The 21874-nt window shown below is 41.1% G+C and overlaps 2 protein-coding genes across 3 annotated transcripts in view; both read left to right on the top strand.

The window, feature by feature from the left end:
* Positions 1–7287, top strand: part of adamts9 (ADAM metallopeptidase with thrombospondin type 1 motif, 9) — a 40726-nt gene extending 33439 nt beyond the window's left edge. Inside the window, exons 31-40 of one of the 2 annotated variants that reach the window (XM_026168631.1) lie at positions 754–924; positions 1126–1320; positions 2405–2534; positions 2873–2967; positions 4680–4774; positions 4924–5057; positions 5439–5530; positions 5888–5992; positions 6866–6974; positions 7144–7287. In XM_026168631.1, coding sequence (XP_026024416.1) covers positions 754–924; positions 1126–1320; positions 2405–2534; positions 2873–2967; positions 4680–4774; positions 4924–5057; positions 5439–5530; positions 5888–5992; positions 6866–6955 — 1107 coding nt within the window. In that variant the 3' untranslated portion in view covers positions 6956–6974; positions 7144–7287. Of the gene's footprint in view, positions 1–753; positions 925–1125; positions 1321–2404; positions 2535–2872; positions 2968–4679; positions 4775–4923; positions 5058–5438; positions 5531–5887; positions 5993–6865; positions 6975–7143 lie in introns of those variants that run through there. The other variant, XM_026168632.1, reaches the window with a different exon arrangement.
* A 7143-nt stretch (positions 7288–14430) lies between these two features.
* Positions 14431–21874, top strand: part of prickle2b (prickle homolog 2b) — an 86600-nt gene continuing 79156 nt past the window's right edge. The window contains exons 1-2 of the mRNA XM_026168628.1: positions 14431–14671; positions 15118–15200. Of these exons, the coding sequence (XP_026024413.1) occupies positions 14630–14671; positions 15118–15200 (125 nt within the window). The 5' untranslated portion in view covers positions 14431–14629. The remainder of the gene's footprint in view (positions 14672–15117; positions 15201–21874) is intronic.

Below are 21874 nucleotides of genomic sequence, written 5' to 3'. Positions count from 1 at the left end.
TTTACAAGGCATTATTACAGTACATGATTAAAAAAAACCAACAAATTAATCCCAGTCACCTCATTCTGCTGCTCTTATGCTTTTAATACTTGCCACGGTGACTTGTGCAATGGCACGAAATGGTGCTAACTGGTTTTTATTGTGCCCATTTTGCTTTTCCAATCTTTGAAATGGAAATTTATCTAGTATAGGTCAGGGGCTGATCACGCAATTCTGCACTTACTATTAGATTGTTACACCCTGATCATAGATATCTGTCTCTCTTTCCAGCCTTGTATACCACAAATCTCCTCAGAGATATACTAAGCTGTGCTGCTGATCTGCGCTAAAGCAGCTCTGTTTAGAAAATATACATCATTTATATTAGGTCTGATCTAATGGGCTGTTATAAAAGAATGGGATGAATGGGTACCATGCTTCAAGTTTTACTTTCAAAATAAGAAGATGATTGTTGTCTGACAGTAAGAAAAAAGCTCTTTTTTTGGGCCAAGGGTCTAGGTGTTGAAACTTCATCTATGATCAGACATGCTGTTGGCACGGGATGTGAGCACTGTGTTTTTCTTAACATCTGTATAGCCCAAAGCAGTGCTTAATGACTGAATGCATGCTTTGCTTGAACTGGAGCTTCCTTGCTGTGTGTGCATTGTATATTGCAACTTTAATTTGGCAGTGCCACAGAGTTTCCAATAGTACCGCTCTTTTTCTATTTGTACTCTCTGTGAAAGATTGTTTCCTGTCTTGTCTCCTCTACAGTGTACTAAGTCGTGCGGATCGGGTCGGCGACAACGAGCCTTGAAGTGCGTGGACCACAACCAGCGGGAGGTCCACGAGATGTACTGCGTGAACCAGATCAGACCCCCAGAAATAGAAAGCTGCAACACCCACGCTTGCGAATTCATCTGGATTACAGGGGAATGGACTGAGGTGAGAGTCAAACAAGCAGACATCTAGATCATTTTTTTGTCTTCAGGTCTTAATTGTAAAAGTTGTGTTTGAGTTAAATTGGTAATGCTTTGCTCTTCAGAATGAGCATGCAAATCACCACCTTTCAGTCCAATGACGCGCACATGATGGAAAGTACACTGTTCTCTTTTTTTCATGCCGGTGATTTATGCTATCCTCCAGTGCTCAGCCAGCTGTGGCCAGGGCTACCGCCAGCGTCTGATCTCATGCAGTGAGGTGCATGTGGAGAATGACAACTATGAGTATGGCCATCAGTCTTTGTCCAACTGCCCTGGGACCCCTCCTGAGAGCTACATGCCTTGTAATCTGGGCCCGTGCCCTCTGCTGCAAGAGTGGAGGGTTGGAATCTGGGGACCGGTGAGTGAGTCTGGACTGCCTAAATGGGATATAGCGATTTATCAGTATATCAAAGGCAGATTGATGTCAATCCTAAATGCATGATAAAATGGACTGTTTTTCACCTCGCCAGGCATGACTATTGACTTTAAATTTTATATATATATAATTTATTTTTTTAATAGAATTAATCCAAAATATATTTACTCTCTTTTTTAGTGATGATTCATGGCTTTCTTTGACATTAAAACAGTAGCAGTTGGCTGATTGTATGTGAAAAATCTTGTCTTCAACTAGTGTTTCAGCATTGAGCTTAAACCCTGGTCGAATGAATCGTGTCCATTTTTTTAAAAAAAGTGACACTTCGAAGACAGAATGTCATGTTTCGGCTGTGTGCAGGCAGGAGAAGGACCCAAACGCAAAGCTCACCACGCAGGAATTAAACTCAAAAAGCTGCTTTATTGCAGAATGGCACGAAAAATAACAAAATTAAACTGGGTCATGGATAAACTGACACATAGGGAAACACAGCCATGAGGGCAACTACAACACTGACGAAGAGAAACACAGGGCTTAAATACACTGAGGGATAACGAGGGAATGAGACACAGAAGGAGAGCACAGCTGGGAGTAATCAGGCTGGACGAGACAAGGGAAGCAAAACTAGAAACGCTGACATGAGACACGGACCTTCAAAGTAAAACAGGAAACACACTGACTGAACTCTAAACATGTAAACTTAACAGCAACTGGGGAGACAGAACATAGGAACCTGAAACATGGGACAGAAAGGCACAGTAGACACAACGTGGACATAACAACGCCACAGGGAAAGAGTAAAACAAAACACAGAACCTCTTAGAAAATAAAATAGGAAACCTAATGAAACGCAGACATGACGGCATGAACTTGACAACATAACAGACATGAAACACTTGAAGGGCAAGGGAGACTTAACAGGGACACAAGGGGACTCTAATAACAAATGAACTAGAAAACCTAATGAGCTTAACCATATACTATAAACATCAAACACAGAATTTCTGACAGACTTTCACCTGCAAGAATTACCTTCGGACTGTTATGATAAGTTGCTTCCTTTCAGTGTTCAGTGACTTGCGGAGATGGAGTGACGGCGAGGACGGTGCAGTGTGTATCAGCCGGTGGTCAGAAAAGTGACGGGTGTTCCCCAGATGTAATGCCAGAAGCCAAAAAGGTCTGCAGGAATCCAAACTGTGAGTGCTGAGATAAAACTCCTTTCTTTTAACAAAGGTCAAGACTACTAGGATTAGACAAAATCCAAGGAATGGCTCAACACGACCTAGTCATTTCAGAAATCTGGCCTTTAGTGAAATATTTATGAGCCGAAGCAAACATCAAAGATTTACTGTTTAGCCTGTTTGCTTCCCCACGGTACCGTGGGACGTCAAAGTGTGAGGGGTGTTTCATTTTCTTTGGTTCGATAAAGAGATTTGCCCCACTTGATGTGACTGCCAACATTTGCACATTTGTGCACCGTGCGAGCCCGTATCCCCACAGAACATATATTTATTTCTTCTTGTGTTTCTCCAAGGCCGTTTGCCTTCTAGCTGTCAAGAGATCCAGACCATGAATGGCCCCATGCCAGACAGTGAGCATTTTCTCAGCATACAAGGCAAAACACTCAAGGTAAGATAATATCAGCTTATTACACCACAAATGCTCAAAGCACAGTGTGAGGCCACAGCTGATTTGATTAATAATGGGGAAAACGCAGCTGAAAAGTAGGTTGCTCTTGAAATATTTCTAATATCTTACCCGTTATTTTATGTTTTTTTTATGTTAATTATTCCATTTCCTCTATCCAAACTAAATAATTCAGACCCTGTCCATACAGGGATTTTTGTGGATTCTCCAAATCTTTTAGAATATCATGTACCAAACAAATCCCTTAAAGTGCAACGAATCAGTAGATAAAATGATGATACTGACACAACTCAGGACTTTATTTCTTGCTTGCTAACATATAAAATAGGAAGTGACAAACTATTTAAAACATATTTGCTTGTTCAAATGAAAGGACACATAATCGGTGAGCATTTCACCAAACAGAAAAGATTTTTCTTTGATTATTAAGCTTTACGTAGTTAAGGTGCTCACACACAGTAAAATATACAAGGCTGCGAGCTCCTTAACCAGCGCAGTGCCCCAGAGCCCACGCAAATTATCCTGAAGGTCTTCCCTCCTGAGTTAGCTCTCCGTGTGTGAGAGAGCTCAAGGTCCCAGCCTTGTGCTGCTTAGGAAGGCCCAGATGATTTGTAAGTGTGTGGCTGCCTGTGCTCATAAGTCCTACGTGACGCTGCTGCCTGAACCTCTCTGCCCCACCTCTACTTCTGCACCTGAGCAGAAACCCCCACCACCACACCCATATATGCATATCCGTCTCCTCCACATCCCCCCAGTTGTGTCTTTCAGTGCATCTCTCTCTGTTGGCTGTGTTTATCAGTGTAGTTTTGACTCCGTCAAGAACAGTTTGAAGCCAGGTTATGGTGCATCTCGTCTAGTCATCCCGATAACGCTCGCACTCAGCTCACAGCCAAAATCTCCACTCATATTGTCAGTCGCCTGCACTGTGTCCTCTACCCCAGCGTCATGAAAAAGGAGCCTCACAAACAGTTCTGGTTTAGTCATTGTGTTTTACAGAAGACAAAGATCTTAAAAAAGCTTTATATACCAAATATATACACCTTTATATTAGTTAAATGAAGGTGTTCCAGCATGTCTTGAGGAGAGATCCTACTGGGAAAAGTTTCTGTCATATTATGTATATTAAGATGGACTTGGCTCCCAGGTGTGGAAAGTGAAGCCAGAGCAAAAGTGCATCAAACCTGCTTTCTGCTTATTTTCCTTGAGTGGAAGCTAAGAAGGTCCGATTTGAGGATCAAAGAATGCTCCTCTACACTGCTCACATCTTTGATCTCCTCACGTGCACACTTAACTGTGCCGGCTGCTTAAAATGAATTCTCACTAAAATCTTTAGGTACTTTTCAGCCACTGAGGCTTGTATATGAGGTTGCAAATAGATGTAGTACTTTTCATGTAACACAGGAAATCTGTCTTTTTGTCTGACCATTACATACTATCATTTGCCAAAATATCCACAAGCTCTTGCAGGATTTAGGGGGTTTTAATTGTTCATTTTAACATTTCTCTTCTTGTCGTTTTTTTCAACTCCTTACGAGTGTTATTTTTATTTCTTTCCTCCCCTCTGCACCTTGTTTGTACTTTGACAAATCTTCCTGTATCTTCCTATCACTTCTATGCCTTTCCCTTTGCCCCACCTCTGGTCTCCCTCCTTTACTTACCCTCTTGCTCCTCTGCTGCTTTTTCTTCCTCCTCAGGTCTTCTGTGCTGGAATGCAGACAGAGGCTCCACGGGAGTACATCACCTTGGCGACGGGTGAAGGGGAGAATTTTTCAGAGATCTTTGGCTTCAGGTAAACAGGAGGATAACAATAAAAAGCCATTTTCATTACAAAAACTCCACCTGACTCCTGGCAGTGTTATGTTCTCTGTAAATGAAGAAATTCCATGGAAGTGTAAAGTTAAGATGTCAAGCTTATTTGGCAAACGTGTGTTTTCCCAGGCTCAATGACCCCACCCAGTGTCCAGCCAATGGCTCTAGAAGAGAAGATTGCGACTGTCGAAGAGACTACAGTGCCGCTGGCATCACCACCTTCTCCAAAGTCCGCCTGGACCTCAGCAAGATGAACATCATCAGTAAGTTGCCCACAGTCTCACAGCATCCTGTGCAAAATGTTAACTCCACATTACTTCAAAATGAGAACTTCCTTTGGCATTTAATTATGTTCATGCTCACGAGGGTTAATGGGCTCAAGATGTCTTTAAGGTCCATTTAAGGAACACATAATTACAAGGCTTGAGGGGATTAAATGAAACTGCTCTAACTAGATGGAATTATACTGATATGAGTTTGGCTCAGCCTGAAACGCAGGCTGGATTTATAGGTAAATAGCATAAGATTTGCTCACCATGGCAGATGCAAGTCACGATTATTAAGGTTCATTCGAGCTACTATAGCGACTAATGCCTAGAGAGACCTTTTACGAGATCACTTTGTTGCTTTATCTTGATCTATAGCTACAGACTGGCAGTTTGCGTTTACCCACCAAGGCAAGAGTGTTCCATTTGGTACAGCTGGAGACTGCTACAGTGCCGTTCCTTGTCCGCAGGTGAGGATGACGACATCTATTATAATTATTTTGCTTTTCATATCAAGAAAAGCCAAACTGTGGCAAAAAATAGATAAATAAAATGTCAAATAAACTGCTCAGCTGACCAAGGACTGCTTTTCTTATAATCTAATATCTAATCTATATGATAAGTTGTCTTTTATGTAAATAATACAATTCATTTGCAGTCAAATATATATTTTTAATAATAATAAACCCCTTTCCTACTCTGTGATGTTGTGCTTCTTTATTTTTCTGTAGCTCACTGCACATCAGGCACTTAAAGGTCTCTGTATTGAAGCAGAGAGCAAGATTTACTCGCATTTCTGTCCTTTCTCCATCCATCTGTCCTTTTAGGGCCGCTTTAAGATCAACCTGTCAGGAACAGGGCTCAGGCTAGCTGACGACACCTCTTGGATGTCCCAGGGCACCTTTGTAGTGAAGACGATAAAAAAATCACAGGTAAAACATCACATACATGCCCAGAGGATTAATTCACATACTTGCTTTGTGTTTGCACAGGCTGCAGATTAAGCAGACATAGCTCCAAAGGAGGTTCGGTGTTCAGAGCTCCTTGCTGAAAGAGAACCTTTATTGAGCAGCTGCTCTCTCTCAAGTGCCCCCTACAACCACCCTCCACTTTTTGAAATGGAGATCAGGCTGGAGAGTGCTTTTTGGCAGGGCAAAAATAGGAGGAAGTAGAGATGCCAACAAGTGTTCGGAGTCTGACATCCAAAGCCAGCTGGCCCTCCTTTGGGCACTCCAGGCAGTTTAGATAAAGCCTTGTTGGGACAGCGGGATGAAGACAACACTCCAGTGAAAATCAGACAAAGCGCTTACTAGGCGCTTTGGCTTTCATGTCATGGGATAGTGAATTTGGAGCACTCTTCTAATGCAGTTTCCGATTTGCTTCTAGATGTTTGCATGAAACTACTATTAAGTTGCCTGCTTCTGTTACCTACGCTAGTGAAATTCTGTTAGCTCACATTTCTCGCTTGTTTCTAAGAGGCTGTTTGCCAACCTTTAGAAACAAACCTGCTTGGTGGGCCTCAGACATTGTGTGTCTTTGGTTGCAGAGCGTTCTCACTCCCGAGGCGTAACATGTCGACGTTTAAGAACGGGTTGGTCTTTTAAAAAAAAAAACCAAAAACAACACATTTCAGGGTGCATTTAAATTTACGCGTCAGGATCTTTTCTACAAAGATTCCTAAAATCATTAACAAGAAAAGCAAAACTTTAAAGAGAAGAATTCACTCAGCTTCTTTTGTACCTATCCTCAAATTCTTGAAACAGCAGATAGTCACAGTACCCATGTTATTATTCTCGTGTCCACAGGATGGCAGCAGAGTGTCAGGAATGTGTGGAGGCTATTGTGGTAAATGTATACCGTCCTCTGGTCACAGTCTGCCCATAACAGTGGAATGAACACAAAGCCATCAAACAGGTGAGGTAAACATGGATAACAATATGTAAATATGAAAAATTTTCTGTCAAAAAACAGAACTATAATCTGCTTTTGCGCTCACCGAATGCATTTTTTGATGTACTGCTACTCTGCAGGGTAATTGGCTTTCGTGGCTCATGTCTTCTATCTCTCTTTCTTTGATCTGCAGTGTTGTGTTCAGGTGCTCATTGTGTGAACATGTCCCTCCTTGGTGCTACAGCCAACTTTGAGTTCAAACCGTTCCAAACAACCTCTTTTTCCTCCTGTGTGTTTTTAGCGTAATTTAAAATGATGTAAATACTGTAAAGAGATGGATAAAATTTATTATTTATTGTACTGTGCCATTTATTTTTTATACTGTAATGTAATTTAAGTGTTTTGTTTTCCAAAGCACCACACCGTGCATCAGGCAATAACACCACACAGTTGCCTTTTTGTGAGATTTTTACCAAAGTAATGCGCTTTGTATTTTGGCATTTGCCTGTTTAACTTTTTAATACTGTCATTACGCCACAGTAATTCTGTTACAGCCATTTTTGTTGTAGTTGCTGTTGTTGGTGGGTAGTTTTTTTTAAATAACTATTATTAAAGTTGTATTTAATCCAGTAATGTTATTGTGATGCTCACCAGACCTGTGGTTCTCATGCAGCGAGGTGTCTCCAAGCTATCGGCCTTTTTTTTTTTATAGCTTCAGAGTTTGTAGACGCATGTGTAGATGGCCATTATGTTGGCCACTGAACGGAGGTGTTCATGTTCCTCCTTTTGTGTGATGAGATGATCTCTTGCAGTAAGTACATCAGACTCTATGTACAGCTACTTCAACTTTTTTCTACATCCTGTCAAAGTCCAAATTTCGCCGCCTCAGTGAGATGTTGTTTGATTTTTGTCAAAATCATCAACAACTACTTCATCTATTAATTGTAGGTTTAGGTCATCAAGCACGTATGCAGGGAAGAGGAGAGTGCATCTTTCGAACTGAGTTACAGCCTCATCAGATGATGAGTACCAGGGTCAGGTGCAATACAGGTCAGGTGTTAGTGCCATGTATTTTTACCGCTATCCTGGAGATGCTGAAAGTTTAGTAAAGGTATAGGTTATAAAAATGGTTGAGTTAAATGGACCAAACATCAGATTCTCTGTGTTCCTGCATATCTCTCAAGTAGTGTGCAGTGGCTGGGGAGAGCCATTAGCTTTTAGATCTTACAAAACAAGCAGGTTATCTTATCTGGAGCAACTTGAAAGAATTTCATAAGAGAGAGAAGGGGGGGGGGGGGAGACTTCACCTCAGGCCTATAAAATCCTAGCAGTTATTCCGGAGATCTATATAATGTGATGGTCCATCCCTGGAGACACCCTTCAGACTGCTGAGCTCACAGGCCCTGCAGGCCCTGATTTCTGTCCAGATGCTGCTTGCAAACCATTACCTCCTGTACCTCACATTCTTTTATTCCATCTTTGTTTTGAAGAGTCTATCGAAACTGTGCATACTCATCTGCTCCTGTTTAGATCAACCTGACTTGTTGTTCTGTGTGAAGATATCAGGGTACTTCTTATTTTGTGTAAAAAGTCTGGGTTTTGTATCTATGAAGCCACTGATGTGCAGTATTGTGAGCTGTCCTTGTATTCTGTTTGTTCTGTGTGGTACATCATGCAGCTACATCTGATTAAGAAGCCTTATTTGTGCATGTAAGCTGCTCCATATGGTGCTGTTTCAGTGCCTTATATAAAAATGTGCACATTCAGCCAAAAGGGAATTCAGTGCAGTTTTAATCTGCCGCCAAACAAGTACAAAAGACACAGGGAAGAAGACGTGTTGTGTCTTACTGAAGACCACAGCTGACAGGTGCTCTTCTCACTGCGAATGTCAGAATGCAGTTCTCAGGTGTCATAAAAGAAGGGATTCTTGTATTTAACTGTATTTATCTTATTATTATTTGTTGCATACCTGCTGCATTTTTATCAGACATATAAAAGTGTATTATTGTCTTCATATATATTCTTTGTTTTATATGCAAATATTTATTATTATTTTCTTTTCTTGTGAATGTACATAAGCCTCGATCATAAACGACTATGAATCACAGCACAGTATTGCCATAAAATGAAGCATCTCGCCAAGCGTTTGTTGTTTTATGAGTGCGTTTATTTATGTGTGTCATATTTGCATAAATTGTATAAGCACAGTTTGGTGGTGCCGCGTGAAAAGGATGATTTATGTATGAGAGCAGATGAAGCAAAGATTGGTGGGTAATAAAATGCCTGGGGTGCACTTGTCTGTCTGCTTTTTGCACTTATATATCATTTTCACTCCAGTTTGTCCTTCACGTGTCGTCCGATTTTAATACCCGCCATAAAAAATAAAATAAAAAAATCATGGGAAGATGATAGTCTGGTTAATGTTTGCACCATAAAATTCTCGCTCCGTAGCACTTCTGATTTATATGGTAACACATTTTATGCCATCGTTGTAGCAGTCGGACTTTTAACCGGGCAAGCGTGGAAGCTAATCCAACCTCTGTCTATCTTCATAATTGTGAATTATCGGGTCATTTACCAAGTGTCAGCACTGGTCCTCCAAAATAAATCTAATTCACCAAGTTTTCAGCAGAAGGAAAAGATGAATGTTTATAGTTGGCAGATCCCTAAACTGCAGTGCCAGTTTAGACTCACATCCAGTCATTGTCAGACATTTTCTGTCCATAACAAAATGAAACAAAATCTAAATTTTATAAGCAAATATTCTTCATTTCAAAGGGAGCACAGAGGAACTTGGCCTCTTGAGCAGATGCACATCGGGCAATATAAACAGAAAGAGTCTGGTTCTTTATTTCTAGGAAAAACTGTAAAACTAATGAATACAGTTAAAGTTCAGAGTCTCCAGAGCCATCCAGTGGACTGGATTCTAGTCTTTGCCAGTCTCGTTCTGTCCCCCGGGCCTTATGTTTAACACTGTCTAAACCAGGTCCACAAAGCTCAGTTCCATGTGGAAAGCTGCACATAAAATATTTGCTTGATTGTATTCAGCAGACAGTACGTACGTAACCTGATATTAATATTAAATGGAGCAAGGAATGAAGTGCCAACTGTGTGGAGGCATGAGTATGCAGCACTGACCACCTTGCACCAGCCTCCGTGTTCTAGTTTTTCTTACTGTTTGTGTTGGTATTCCCAGGTGAGCCATAGCAACAGGAGCTGGCCAGTCACTCTGAGGCTGACTCTTCAAATGTCTGTCAGCAGGCTGAGTGAAATGCTGCTTCAGAGCAGCTGTTTAGCAGGAGATGGGGAAAAGTGTGAAAAGGAAAGAGAGAGAAGTCAGTTTGGTGGAGAGAGGAGCTCTCAGCAGCTCCACAAGGCTTGTCTAAACGTAACTACGTGATTCAGGTGTAGATGTGCAAACAGCCCTGGGGTCAGTTGGAGAACTCTGTGTTTCCCCTTTTTAAAAAAGTCTAACAGCGTTGCTATCATGACTGCAGCATGTCAGCAGGTCTCCGTTGCATCAGATATTCCAGAAAAGGAAAGAAAACACTTACGGAGAAGCCTTCTCTCCTCGGCAGATTTAGACAAATGAAATCCTGCTCCGAGTTTCATCGCTCCTAGAAGCCAGGATGAATTTCTCAGGTATGGTAAAAATGCATTTAACATAAAGATTAAAAAAAAAAAAAACAAGATATGTTTAGCTGGAAGACTGGATCTGCCACTGTTTCCAGGTTTTCATCCAAGATGTCATATCTGATTAAATGACTGGATTTTACAATGACACACTAATACACTTTTAATCTTTACAGCCTTTATTTGATATCATTTCTTATTAACATCTACTCAGACTCCAGCAGCGTGTTATCTCAGGCTGAATACAAGTTCTTGTTATTTTTCTTCTTATCTCCAGGTTCAGTGATCCACAGCACTCATCAGGTATGTTTCCCTTGAAGAATGAGCACTTTTATCGCTGACTGAAGAAAACCACAGAGGTGCTAGAGGTTTCTCTTTCCTCTAAAATGCCTTTTGATTAGTCTGCAAGTGCGTTACCAAGATAGTTAGGGATAGGTGGAGACAGAGAACGGGCAATATTTGATACAAGTGTTCCAACAATAAGTCCGCAAACTGACACAGTATATATCAGATTTTTCCACTGTTGGGGAAATGAATAAACGAACATTTACATATTTACATACTCATACTGCGATCAGTCTGTGTAGCCTCCATACCTTTATATGACTGTTTTTTGCACCCTTGTCTCACAGACCTTCCCACAAGGATTATATGTGTGATCTAAGCTGCTGTATTAGGCTTTCTCAGAACCTTTGAACGGCATTTCCAAAAGCTTGCGAACAATGACTCAAAATCAGCTCTGTCAGACTTCTGTAGGTCAAAGGTTCACAGGCTACATGGTGAAAAAATACAAGCAAAAATTGACCTAATTAGAAGATCTGAGCGTGTGGCAGCAGCAGTTCACTGTATTAAAAAAACTCACTTTACCCTGTTTAGCATGCAACCAAAAAAGGAGCTTTTCTTGACTGCCACCTAGTTCTTGCATTGCTCCTGGAAATAGCATGAAAGCTGTTTTTGATTCTGCCAAGCTTGTTTAGACTCTTAACCTGAGAGTTAATGAGGGGAATTTTAAAGTCATGAGTCCCCAGGGTCAGCTTCCCTCACCATCATTATCATCATCATTCCTAAAGGTAATCTGGGCTGACTTTGAACTGAGGCTTAGCAGTAAGCCTGAGGCCCGGCATGCACGCACAAATAATTTGGATACCCAGATACACTGGCGTTATGTGTTACACTTTTTCCTCAACTGCCTTGCCACATTTTTTGAAACATTATCAAAGCACTTGAAAAAGCATTTTCAATAGAAAAATAGAATAGATCTACTATGTACAATAATATCCATCCATCCATTTGCTCCCGCCTATCCTTTTCAGGGTTGCGGGGGGCGCTGGAGTCTATCCCAGCTTGTGCAATAATATACTACAGTAAAAAAAAATTATGATTAAAATGAAGAAAACAAAACTGCCTAGGTGTTCTTCTACAGATTACATTGTTTTGTAATCTAATCCATTTTACATCTACTGTTCTGCATTGTTACTGTAGTTGGAATATGTTCCTTGCAGTTTCTTGCCTGTTCCCCTTCCTTTGTATTCCTATTACTATACTGCCACAGATGCTTTCTCTTTTTCTCTTCTGTCACCAAGTTATTTATCTGAGCAGGCTCCTGCATGTTCACAAATTGTATTTGTTGCATGCAGTAAATATGTTTCAGAAAATGCTCAAAAATCTTGAGGTACTCCTCATTTCTTTTTCCTTCTTAGCAGCCAGGCTTTGTTTAATTTTATAGTGGTCATGACTAATAGTTCTCCTTCTTTTTCACTCATTTTCAATTTCATTGTTTCATTGAACAACTTAACACTGACCTAGGAATCATTCAAGCACAAAAAGGCACCTAACTCAAGGTATGAACCAATGTTGTGTCATAACAGACAATTTGGCAAAGTGTGCATTTTTTAAATTGCATCTTTAAGTACTTTGTTGTTAGCAGCCACTCACAAATGGTCTGAGTGGAAAAATGGCTTAATGAACGGAAGCAGGGAGACAAAACTGGACAGAAAATCATTGGTAACAGGATTTATGGAGTGATAAATCCAAATCTGAAATTTTTGGTTTGAATCATCATCAATATATATGGAGTAGGTCAGGAGAGATGGACAGTGAGTGTCTACAGCTATCTATAAAACATGGTGGAGGCTTTTTCATGGTTTGGGAATCTTGTCAAAAATGATGGACTTATGAATACAGAAAAGTAGCTTCAATATTTGATCCACCATGCAATGCCATCTGCAAAGTGTCTGCATGCATGGCCAGCGTTCAGCATGCCATTGTTCCCAAACACCGCCAATGCAGAAAAAACATACCTGGATAGGAAAGCACAATGGAACAGTCGGTGAGTGGCCTCCCCAGAGCTCAGATCTAAACATTACTGAAGCAGTTTGAGATCATCTTGATGGAGAATATAACAAAAGGCAGCCAACATGCAAAGAAGAGCTTTGAATATCCTTCAAGACATCTGGAGAACTATTCCTGAAGAATACTTCAGGAAATTACAAGAGAATCAGAATTCTACAAACTCAATGCATATTTGCAGATGTTTCAATAAATCATTGCACTCATTTCCCATTTTCCTGATGCAATATAAAGAAATGAAAGATGGCTAAAGGCCTTTGCACTCTACTGTATGCAACAATGAAGAATCACAATCAAAGAATCACACATTTTCTTCCCCATGTGCTCAGGCAACAAAACACTGAAGAATTTCGTGTAGCTAAAAGGTCATTCAAATGATGACCCCGAGCAAAGGTGAGCTAACCTGAATCTTGAAAGGTAATTGTCTGTTTTGTGAGCAAATGTGGATTCATTTTCCTGTTTCTCTGTTATTCTTTCACACTGCCATCGTTTGACTATTGATGCTTTTTGCCTTCATCCATTGCTACATCTGATTATCTCAAGGTTGTGATTCTGTCCTTAGACAAGCAGACATCTCCCAGTTTGTCTGTCTGCTCCTTGTTTCATCCTCTTTAAAGGAAACAACACCTGCAGGGTTGTCTGTCTTCGTTCTTATCAGCCAAAACCCAATCTGACAAGAGACGCTTTTTCAAACAGTCTAAACAGATGTCGAAATTCAGCCTCCTTTTCTTAAGCTGTGCACCGCAGCAGTACGACTGCAAGTCTCTAAACTGACCGTGGAGCTGTATTAGTCAGCAGTGACATTTGTGCAATCTTACCACTTCATTTAAAAAGAAAAAAAAGAAAGAAAAAGGAACCCCATTACGTCTAATATAAACGACCAAAACGGTGCACGGCAACCATCACACATTACTGTTGCATCCCTGAACTTTAAGTTGGCTGTCAGAGCAGCATAAAAGCTGCCTGTGAGTCAGATCAGTCTTACACTGATGTTAAAAAGCCTTTTCTCTGGTGATAAATGGAGGGCGATTGTTGGAGAGTCAACGCTGTCAGACCAAAGAGAGGAAGGCACAGAGGAGAGCTCAGTGCAGGTTTGTGGTAAAGTAAAAGAAAGACTGCATTATTTACTCGCTTTTTTCTTTTTCCATTTTGGACCAAAGTGCTATCATTAATTCATTCTAATAGAGGAAAAACAAGAAACAGGAACATGTATTTCCTCAGCGATAATTCTGTTATTTGTACCCATCCACTGTAATAAGTGGACATCTCTCTCTCTCTTTTAAAAATATGTGACTTTTAAAACTTGCTCAACTTTCAGCCCAAGTTTGCTGTTAGCTTTTAAGTAAAACACAACAAATTGATTAATTAATCACCACTTTTAAGAAAATTTTGTAATAACCTGCTTTCTTTATTTCTTTTTTTGTCCAATAGAAGAAGAAAAAACCCCCCACACTGCCAGATTTCCATTGGCTGTGGATAAACAGGGTGGAGCTGTTACCCGGAACAGCGAGGCTTCATTCATTAATGAAGGAGGTTAATAGGGCAGGACAGCCGCCAGCGCTTTGCGCACTTTTAGACAAATCTTGAGGGGTATTTTTTAAAATTATTATTGTTATTTTTAATCCCGAGTTTTCTCTGTGCTCAGTTTGTCTCTATAGCGCACGACTGTACATCTGCTCTTCTGGGTTCAAGCGGTCATGTTCAGTCGCAGCTCCAAGAGAAGAGATCCCAGCAGATCGGTAAGTTGGCAGGATAAAGTTAGGTTTCCATAGCGCTGCTTCAGCTCCCACTGCACGCGGTATGCTCGTGTTTGTTGTGTGGTTTTCTTCTCTGTATCTGCTCTGCCCTGTTGCTAAGGAGATCCAGTATAATCTGAGCTGTCGAGATATGTAACTCAAGATGTGACACAACAGCACAGTCAGCATGATGATGTTTTCTGTTGCGCACAGTTGCTTTCTGAGCGAATTCTGAAGCGCACACACATATTTCCATTACAAATACCCCCCCATGTGTTTTTAAGTCATATTAGGGACGTCATTTAAAATAGTGTTACACTGGTAAAAATGCAATGCGTTCAATGCGTTAAATAGTCTAAATTACCAGCTAATTAACGACAGTCATTTAAAGCCCCATGCAGTGAGGAGTTTAGGGGACCTGCTATTGTGACCTGTGTTTCTTTCTGTAGAACCCTGCAGATGAGACTCAGAGAGGACAGCCCTGTGTCACCTGTGGAGAGCAGTGTCCTGGCTTTGCCCTGCACAAATGGAGGTACAGCACTTGTTCACCCAGATGGGTGAGCGATCCATATCACACCAGTGATGGGGGAAGGTCCAATGTTTCTTTTGTTTTTTACATCTTTACAAGTCACTGAATTCATTCATTCATTCATCGAAAAGGGTTAAAGCGAGAGTCATTTGCTGTGCTCCTGCACCCAGTTTGGCAAAGCAGCCGTTCTTAACACTGTGATTTCTTCTTCAAGAACTGTTCCAAACTCTTGGGCTGTTGAATAGAGTCAGCCATGCATCATACTGTGAGGAAACAATTGTTGTGCCCCTGTGTGCTCCAGGATAATAGTTTTACAGTAGAGACCATTCATGCAGCAGGAAGGATTCAAGCCTGCTGCTTCTGCAGTCACGCTGTCACAACTGTGAGGGTATAAATGTGCTTATGCTGCGAAACAAACTGCATATTGTTGGAAGACGTAATCCTGCTGTGGAGTACGGGAGGATTGGGTTAGAGTGTGAATGCCGGTGACTGTGCTTGTGCAACTGTGGAGATGCTGTGAGCATTGGAAAAGAATAGGCTGCCTGACCCCGCCCCCTAGTAAGGCTTACATGGAGAAGAGAAGTTCCAAACTATAAGTTCAGTAACACTGAGAGGTTTGTGTTTTTACACCTGTGCAGCCTATAAAGTATGACCTTGTTCTGCAGCATGTTAGAACTATTTTAGTACCATTTTTCTCACAGATGTAGAACGCATCAAAAAGACGTTATAACTCACTGCAGTGTTTTGGTAAAACAAAAGTCAGCTGGGTCGGAGACATTTCATTCAGAGAGCGTGGATTTATGAAGTGTTTTGTCTGTTTGATAGGAATCCACAATAGGCTGGGAGTTTCTGAGCCATAAAGACCATCCAGTCTCCTTTGCCGGTAACTATACAGAGGCAACGGCAGCCTCAGGAATGCAGCCTTTAATTGCTCGTCTGTGCAGTCCCACAATAAAAAGTCAACCCACTCCCCACCCTCTACCCCCACCAAGCTGGAATAAAAAAGTCAGTGGACACAGACTGCCTGCAGGAACACGACTGTGTGCTGAGGCAAAAGGCTGTTTTATTGCTCCAGCAAGTCTTTGTGTCTGAGGCTAAACAGAGAAAAAGACAGGGTAACTTCTTAAGGAATGTCCTACTTCCATACCAGGCCAAACTTAATGGGTTTTCATGCTTAAAAAAAATTATTATCCTTTTTTTAAGGCGTAGTTGTAATGTTTTGCAATGCAGTGGACTTAAAGTGACCCTTGGGTCAGAGATAGGAATGAGAAGGGGGGAAATGTGTGCGTGCATGTGTGTACACTTACTGTATGCTCTGGTCACAGTAGCTGTTTGACAAAAACAACACACATTTGTAATAGATTATGTGGTAATATCCACCCTACTGGATGATCTGCCGTGACATTTTGGTTCATATATCCATGTATGCTGAAGGTTCATGCTTTGCTGATGGACTCAACTTAAAACACTGTTGTACTCTTAGTCTTTTCTTTAAGCTGAATTTAAATTTGATGACGAGCTTGATTTCTTATCTGGGATAATTTAGGATTAGTCTTGGGAGTTATTGGGATTTCAGGTAGTTGCTCTCTTTGTGTTGCTGCCATATTTCTTAATATAAATTTAAAACGCTGATAAATGTATGTATTGAAAAGAGAATTTCAGCATTGACATTTTCTTTGCCATTTAATCCTCTAAATGTATTGTGTATGTGTTAGTCCGTAGGGAAATTACTCCTCTGCATTTAACCCATTCACCCAGTGAAGCAGTGGGCAGCCACCAATGCAGCGCCCGGGGAGCAGTGTGTAGGGACGATACCTTGCTCAGGGGTACCTCAGGGTATCCATTCAGTGGAGTCGAACCCCTGACCTTCTGATCATGGGGCAACCACTCTACCTACTGAGCTATCCCTGCCCTTATATTGTCTATCATTGTGTATTATATTGTCTATCCCTTGTTCTTATATTGTGTTATTTGCCATTTGATAAAGTAGCAAAAAATACCATTCTAAATCTGAGGGTAAATGCCCCCTCTGATTATTATCTTTCCCAAATACAGTCTGAAATATTGGGATATGTTTTTTATAAGAATATTAAGAGTAGAATAGGAAGGATCATGGCTGAATGTCCTGTTAAAATTTTGAATGGAGTAAGGGGTCTGGTTAAATCTCTTCCATTTCCACATTTTTATAGAAATGAGCTATTTGTGCTAAAGTGAGGAGGCAATCCCTTTGAGAATATGCTATAGCTGTTGTTTTACTCAAATGCGATCATAATAATTATTATTGATACTTCATTTATCTTGCTGAGATTGAGAGCTCTTTTTCTGGAGAGACCTGTGCACAAAAATAAAAACATAGACAGACCAAAGTAAACCAAATGGTTCCGGTCTGCTTAATGTTAAAGGTTCAGTGGAAGGTCCAGGACATCTAAACGTCTTTTGGGATCTTTGAAGTTGCTGTCCTGATGTGGATACAAAATGGACACATGAAAGAGTTTCGGTTTGCTGGCTGCTTGTGTGTTAGTGTCCATGTGTAACAGAGTAAGTCAAGTTGGCTGCTCTGGGTAGGTTAGTGATAGGAGCGGATTCTCTTCGCTCAACATGTTCCTGCTAAATATTTAATACTTGCCTTTGGCTTGATTGATTTTCTTTGTACTAATGAGACTCATTACCAGCCTTATTAACATTAACCCTGAGTGTGAATGTGCTGTCTGACCCGCCGGATCACATGACTCTTCTGCATGACGCCAGTGTGTTTTCACACCTGAAAAGTTACTGTCGCTTAACCTGTTTTTAACCTGTTTTTGAAGCCTTGAGTCAGTCCAGGCATGAATCAGACTGCAAATCCAATGAGATCTTGCCATTAGCAGTTATTCATTTCCTCCAGCAGCACAACATAAAACTTAATTTAAGGCAGTAGGTTTAGTTCAGGTTTTGCCAGAGCTGACTGGCGCTGGACAAAGACTGCCCTTGTGTGCAGCGAAGCTTTGGCTGAAACTTCAGCTGTCTAAAAGCAGTTCTGAGCAGATAAAGAGAGAAGCAGAAAAGGACAGAGGAAGGAGGAGAGATGATGTTTGCAGGAGAATAAGAGGGATCACGGTTGAGTTTTAACCCGGCCCTGAATGGCTTGCTGACGTCTGTCCCCTCGGTAACCTGGTGTGATCTGCATAACACAGGCTGGGCCCCTCAATTCACTGTGTTAACAAGACGATCTGGCAAATAAAACTGTCAGGGTGCCCGGCCATTTGAATGGGTTCTGGCTGTTGCAGCACTGAAGAAGACTCAGTCTTAGGTGAGGGGGAAGGGAGAAGGAAGCCAGCGGTGGCCGGTGCCAGATAATGGAAACTTTAGATTTATCACCAAAGCTGTGTCAGTGTATTGGCATGTAGATGGTAAGCATCTTTGCTTGATAGTTTCCAGGGATGAAAACATTCCCTGACCTGCTGTGTTTTCTCCTTTTCAGGGCTTGTTTGGATGCAGAATGCGTCAGCAGCGTCTCCTAATAGCATTCATATGGGTCAGGAAGCAAAATACTTTACTAATAAACTTGGCTTTTTAATGTGTGAATGGCATGTTTTGTTTCTGCCCTTTGGCGGTTTATTTTGAAGGGGTTTTATTTTCACAAACCTGCAGGAACTTTGGCTCTATGCCTGATGTTTACAGATAATGCAAGCCTAGGGAGCTTTGACTCCGTGATATCAATCATAGTTTGACCTTTAGGTTTTCGGACCGTGTCGGGCTAAAGTCAACCCTTCCTATTTCTCTGCTTTCATTAACTGCTGGCTTTGTCCCTCGCTCCTTTCCCCCTGCCATTTCTCCTCATATTCCTCTTTATCCAAATCACCCCATAATTGACTGTAACAGGCTGGTCTAGATGGGGATTACGTATGTTGGTCACGGAAATGAGGATGGCCTACACATGTCGCCGGCTGATTTCCTGCAGGGCTGGTGGTTGCCTGTTGAATTCCAATGATATCCTTGAATCAAAATTGAACAGCCAGGCTGAGATTATAGGCTTGAGCAAAATTCCCGTACTATGCCTTCCCTTCTGCATTTGGGAATTTTAATGATAAGCATGGGTAAAGGACTGTTTGTTTGAAACAAGCACACGATTCTAACATATTCCCTGCTTTCTAATACTGATTGTGCACATTGTTGCAGAAAATACACGAACACGTTTATAACTTCTTTTTCCCGACACAATAGTATCGACTGATCTCATCCACTGTGATGGACTGGCATTATACTGGATTTCTTCTTTTTTTTTTTTCTTTTGGTTTGGGACTCATTTGTAGAATCTGTGAGGACGGAGCCTCACATCTGGTTTAGATGCAGCTTGTGGTGCATTCACCAACAGATCAATTTGATCCCTAAGAGAAGGATGGGTGTAGGTCAGCAGGCGGTGTCATATCATCCACCAGGTGGGTTCTGGAAGTGTAACAGGACCCCCTGAGTTGGGTTTCTAAACTCTGTGCTTGCATAATTGGCTTTTGTAATTCTCTATCATTAGAGCTGTAGTCGTTTACTGACAGACTACGTACAAGTAAAAGTAGATTCAATGATTAAAAAACGGTGTGCCTGCAGTTTACAGTATTCACATGCCAAGTTTCAAATAGTTTAATATAACATATTATATAATCACTCTGTGTGTGTGTGTGTGTGTGTGTGTGTGTGTGTGTGTGTGTGTGTGTGTGTGTGTGTGTGTGTGTGTGTGTGTGTGGGTGGGTGGGGGGGGGGGGGTGTAACAAATGTCATATAACACAATTTATTAACAATTTTAAAATGGTTTTAAATTTCAACATTCTTAAAAAGCAAAACTGTAAAGACCAGTATATTCATATACCACATATCAGTATGATCTAAAAAGCACTTTTTAAAATTGTTTTCTTGTTTATGTGGTGAAAATAAACTGACCAGCAGGGGGCAAACATGTCTAATAGACACTGAACTGTATTAACCACTTTGTTTACTGGTTGATTGGCTCCATTGTCTTTTAATTCATGCCGTCAGCTTGTTAATTCTTTTCAAAAGGTTTCCAAATTCTTAACAGTTCCCCGTCTATTCCTGAGGTATGACATTAACTCATTATGATAATTGCCATATACAAGTTTGGCTTTTGGCCCAACATCCTGATAAGCCTTCAGCTCTCTCTTGCTTTAACTTTTCCAACATTAACACACATTGGCAACTCCCCTTGATTTACATTCTAGTCATGTTCATTCATCCTGGCGTTCGCCCTGGTGGTGATCCATACCTTAAAGGCTTTGTGTGTTGAGCTGCCATTGAACTGTCATTGAGAATAAAGCCAGCAGGTCAACAAGTGTAACTGTCTGTCAGCTATGACTGTACAATATTTTGTACTAATCCAAGTTAGTGTGGATACCTACAGAATAAGTGGAAGGGGAATCCATGACAAACTTGCATTTGATCCTGTGGCAACCTTTGATATATGTTCATTTAGTGTAACTTAAACTGAAAAAGGGGGAGACACTAAAGTCATCAGGACTGACTTTATGCATATCTCTATTCAGACTGCCTTAACCCTCCCTGCAGCCTTGTACCCATACAGCAAACATGACTAAGAACTGAAATAAATAAAAAGCTCCTAGAGACTGCAAATAGTTTCTTGATTTGTCTTTTAAAGGACTGATAAGTCATTGAAGCCGAAAAACAAATTCTTTGACCATCAGTTCATCAGTAAACTGATTTCTCAGTTCAGGAATAGGTGGGTGGTTAGACTGACAGGGAAGGTGAGACTGGTGGAAAATGAAAGATTGACAGTAGTATAATGTCACCTTGTTCTGCCTCTAAAATAAAATGCAAGGGTAATTAGCTTATACTTACCCCAGTCAATAGTTTCCATTGCTTGTTTCCTGCTCATACACCTGTAGTCATTCTGTCTCATAGTGCCACTTATCACTGCGTCACCTCAGCTCATTAACCCTTCATCTTGTGGCCTCCTCTCTCAGTCCTGGCATCCTTCCATTCATGCATCTCCTCATCTCTGCAGTTTAAAGACTGCCAGACCGCTGCAGAGGTTTACACAGTGCTCCACTTCAAAGCCTTCTTTGATTCTCTCCTCTTGTTTTATTCCCCCCCCTCCTCAGTTCTCACCGTCTAGCCACCTGTTCTCATTCAGGCTGGGTGTGGAAGGGAAAAGCCTTAAGGAGCTGTGCTAACACCACAATTTGAACACACAATCCTACAGGCATTTCTTGTCTTTGGAATACTTCCTCAGCTGTGGTGATTTGGAGGGGATAAAATGTTCTTTGGTTTTGGGTTTTTTGGGGTTTTTTTGCAGCCAACAGAGGACAGCATTGTACAAGCGCAACATGGATTCATCCAAGTTGAAATCCTCATAGACTAATGTGTTAACTGGAATATCAGAGATGAGAGATTTTTCCATAATAGCAAAGCTTCACACCTGCAGCACTAGAAGACACTGGCGTGGTGTGGATCATTATTTTATTGGGGAAAACTCATATGTTAGGAAAGGGTGACAGTTTCCTTTTGACGTTCCCATTACTTTAATTACTTGTCCTGTTTTTTACAGACCCCCAAATCCCAGTGGAACACAAAGCCTTGTTTGTCTTAATTGCAAAACAGAAGCTTGATGACTCTGCATTGTTAAATTATTTGATTGGTTTATTGATTCAGCCAGCCTCCTCAATATTGGTTGG

The sequence above is a fragment of the Astatotilapia calliptera genome, chromosome 5 (genome assembly GCF_900246225.1).
Source record: "Astatotilapia calliptera chromosome 5, fAstCal1.2, whole genome shotgun sequence".
In the NCBI taxonomy this organism is placed as follows: domain Eukaryota; kingdom Metazoa; phylum Chordata; class Actinopteri; order Cichliformes; family Cichlidae; genus Astatotilapia; species Astatotilapia calliptera.
The sequence above is the reverse complement of the archived record's forward strand: the minus strand, read 5'-3'. Positions and strand labels throughout refer to the sequence as shown.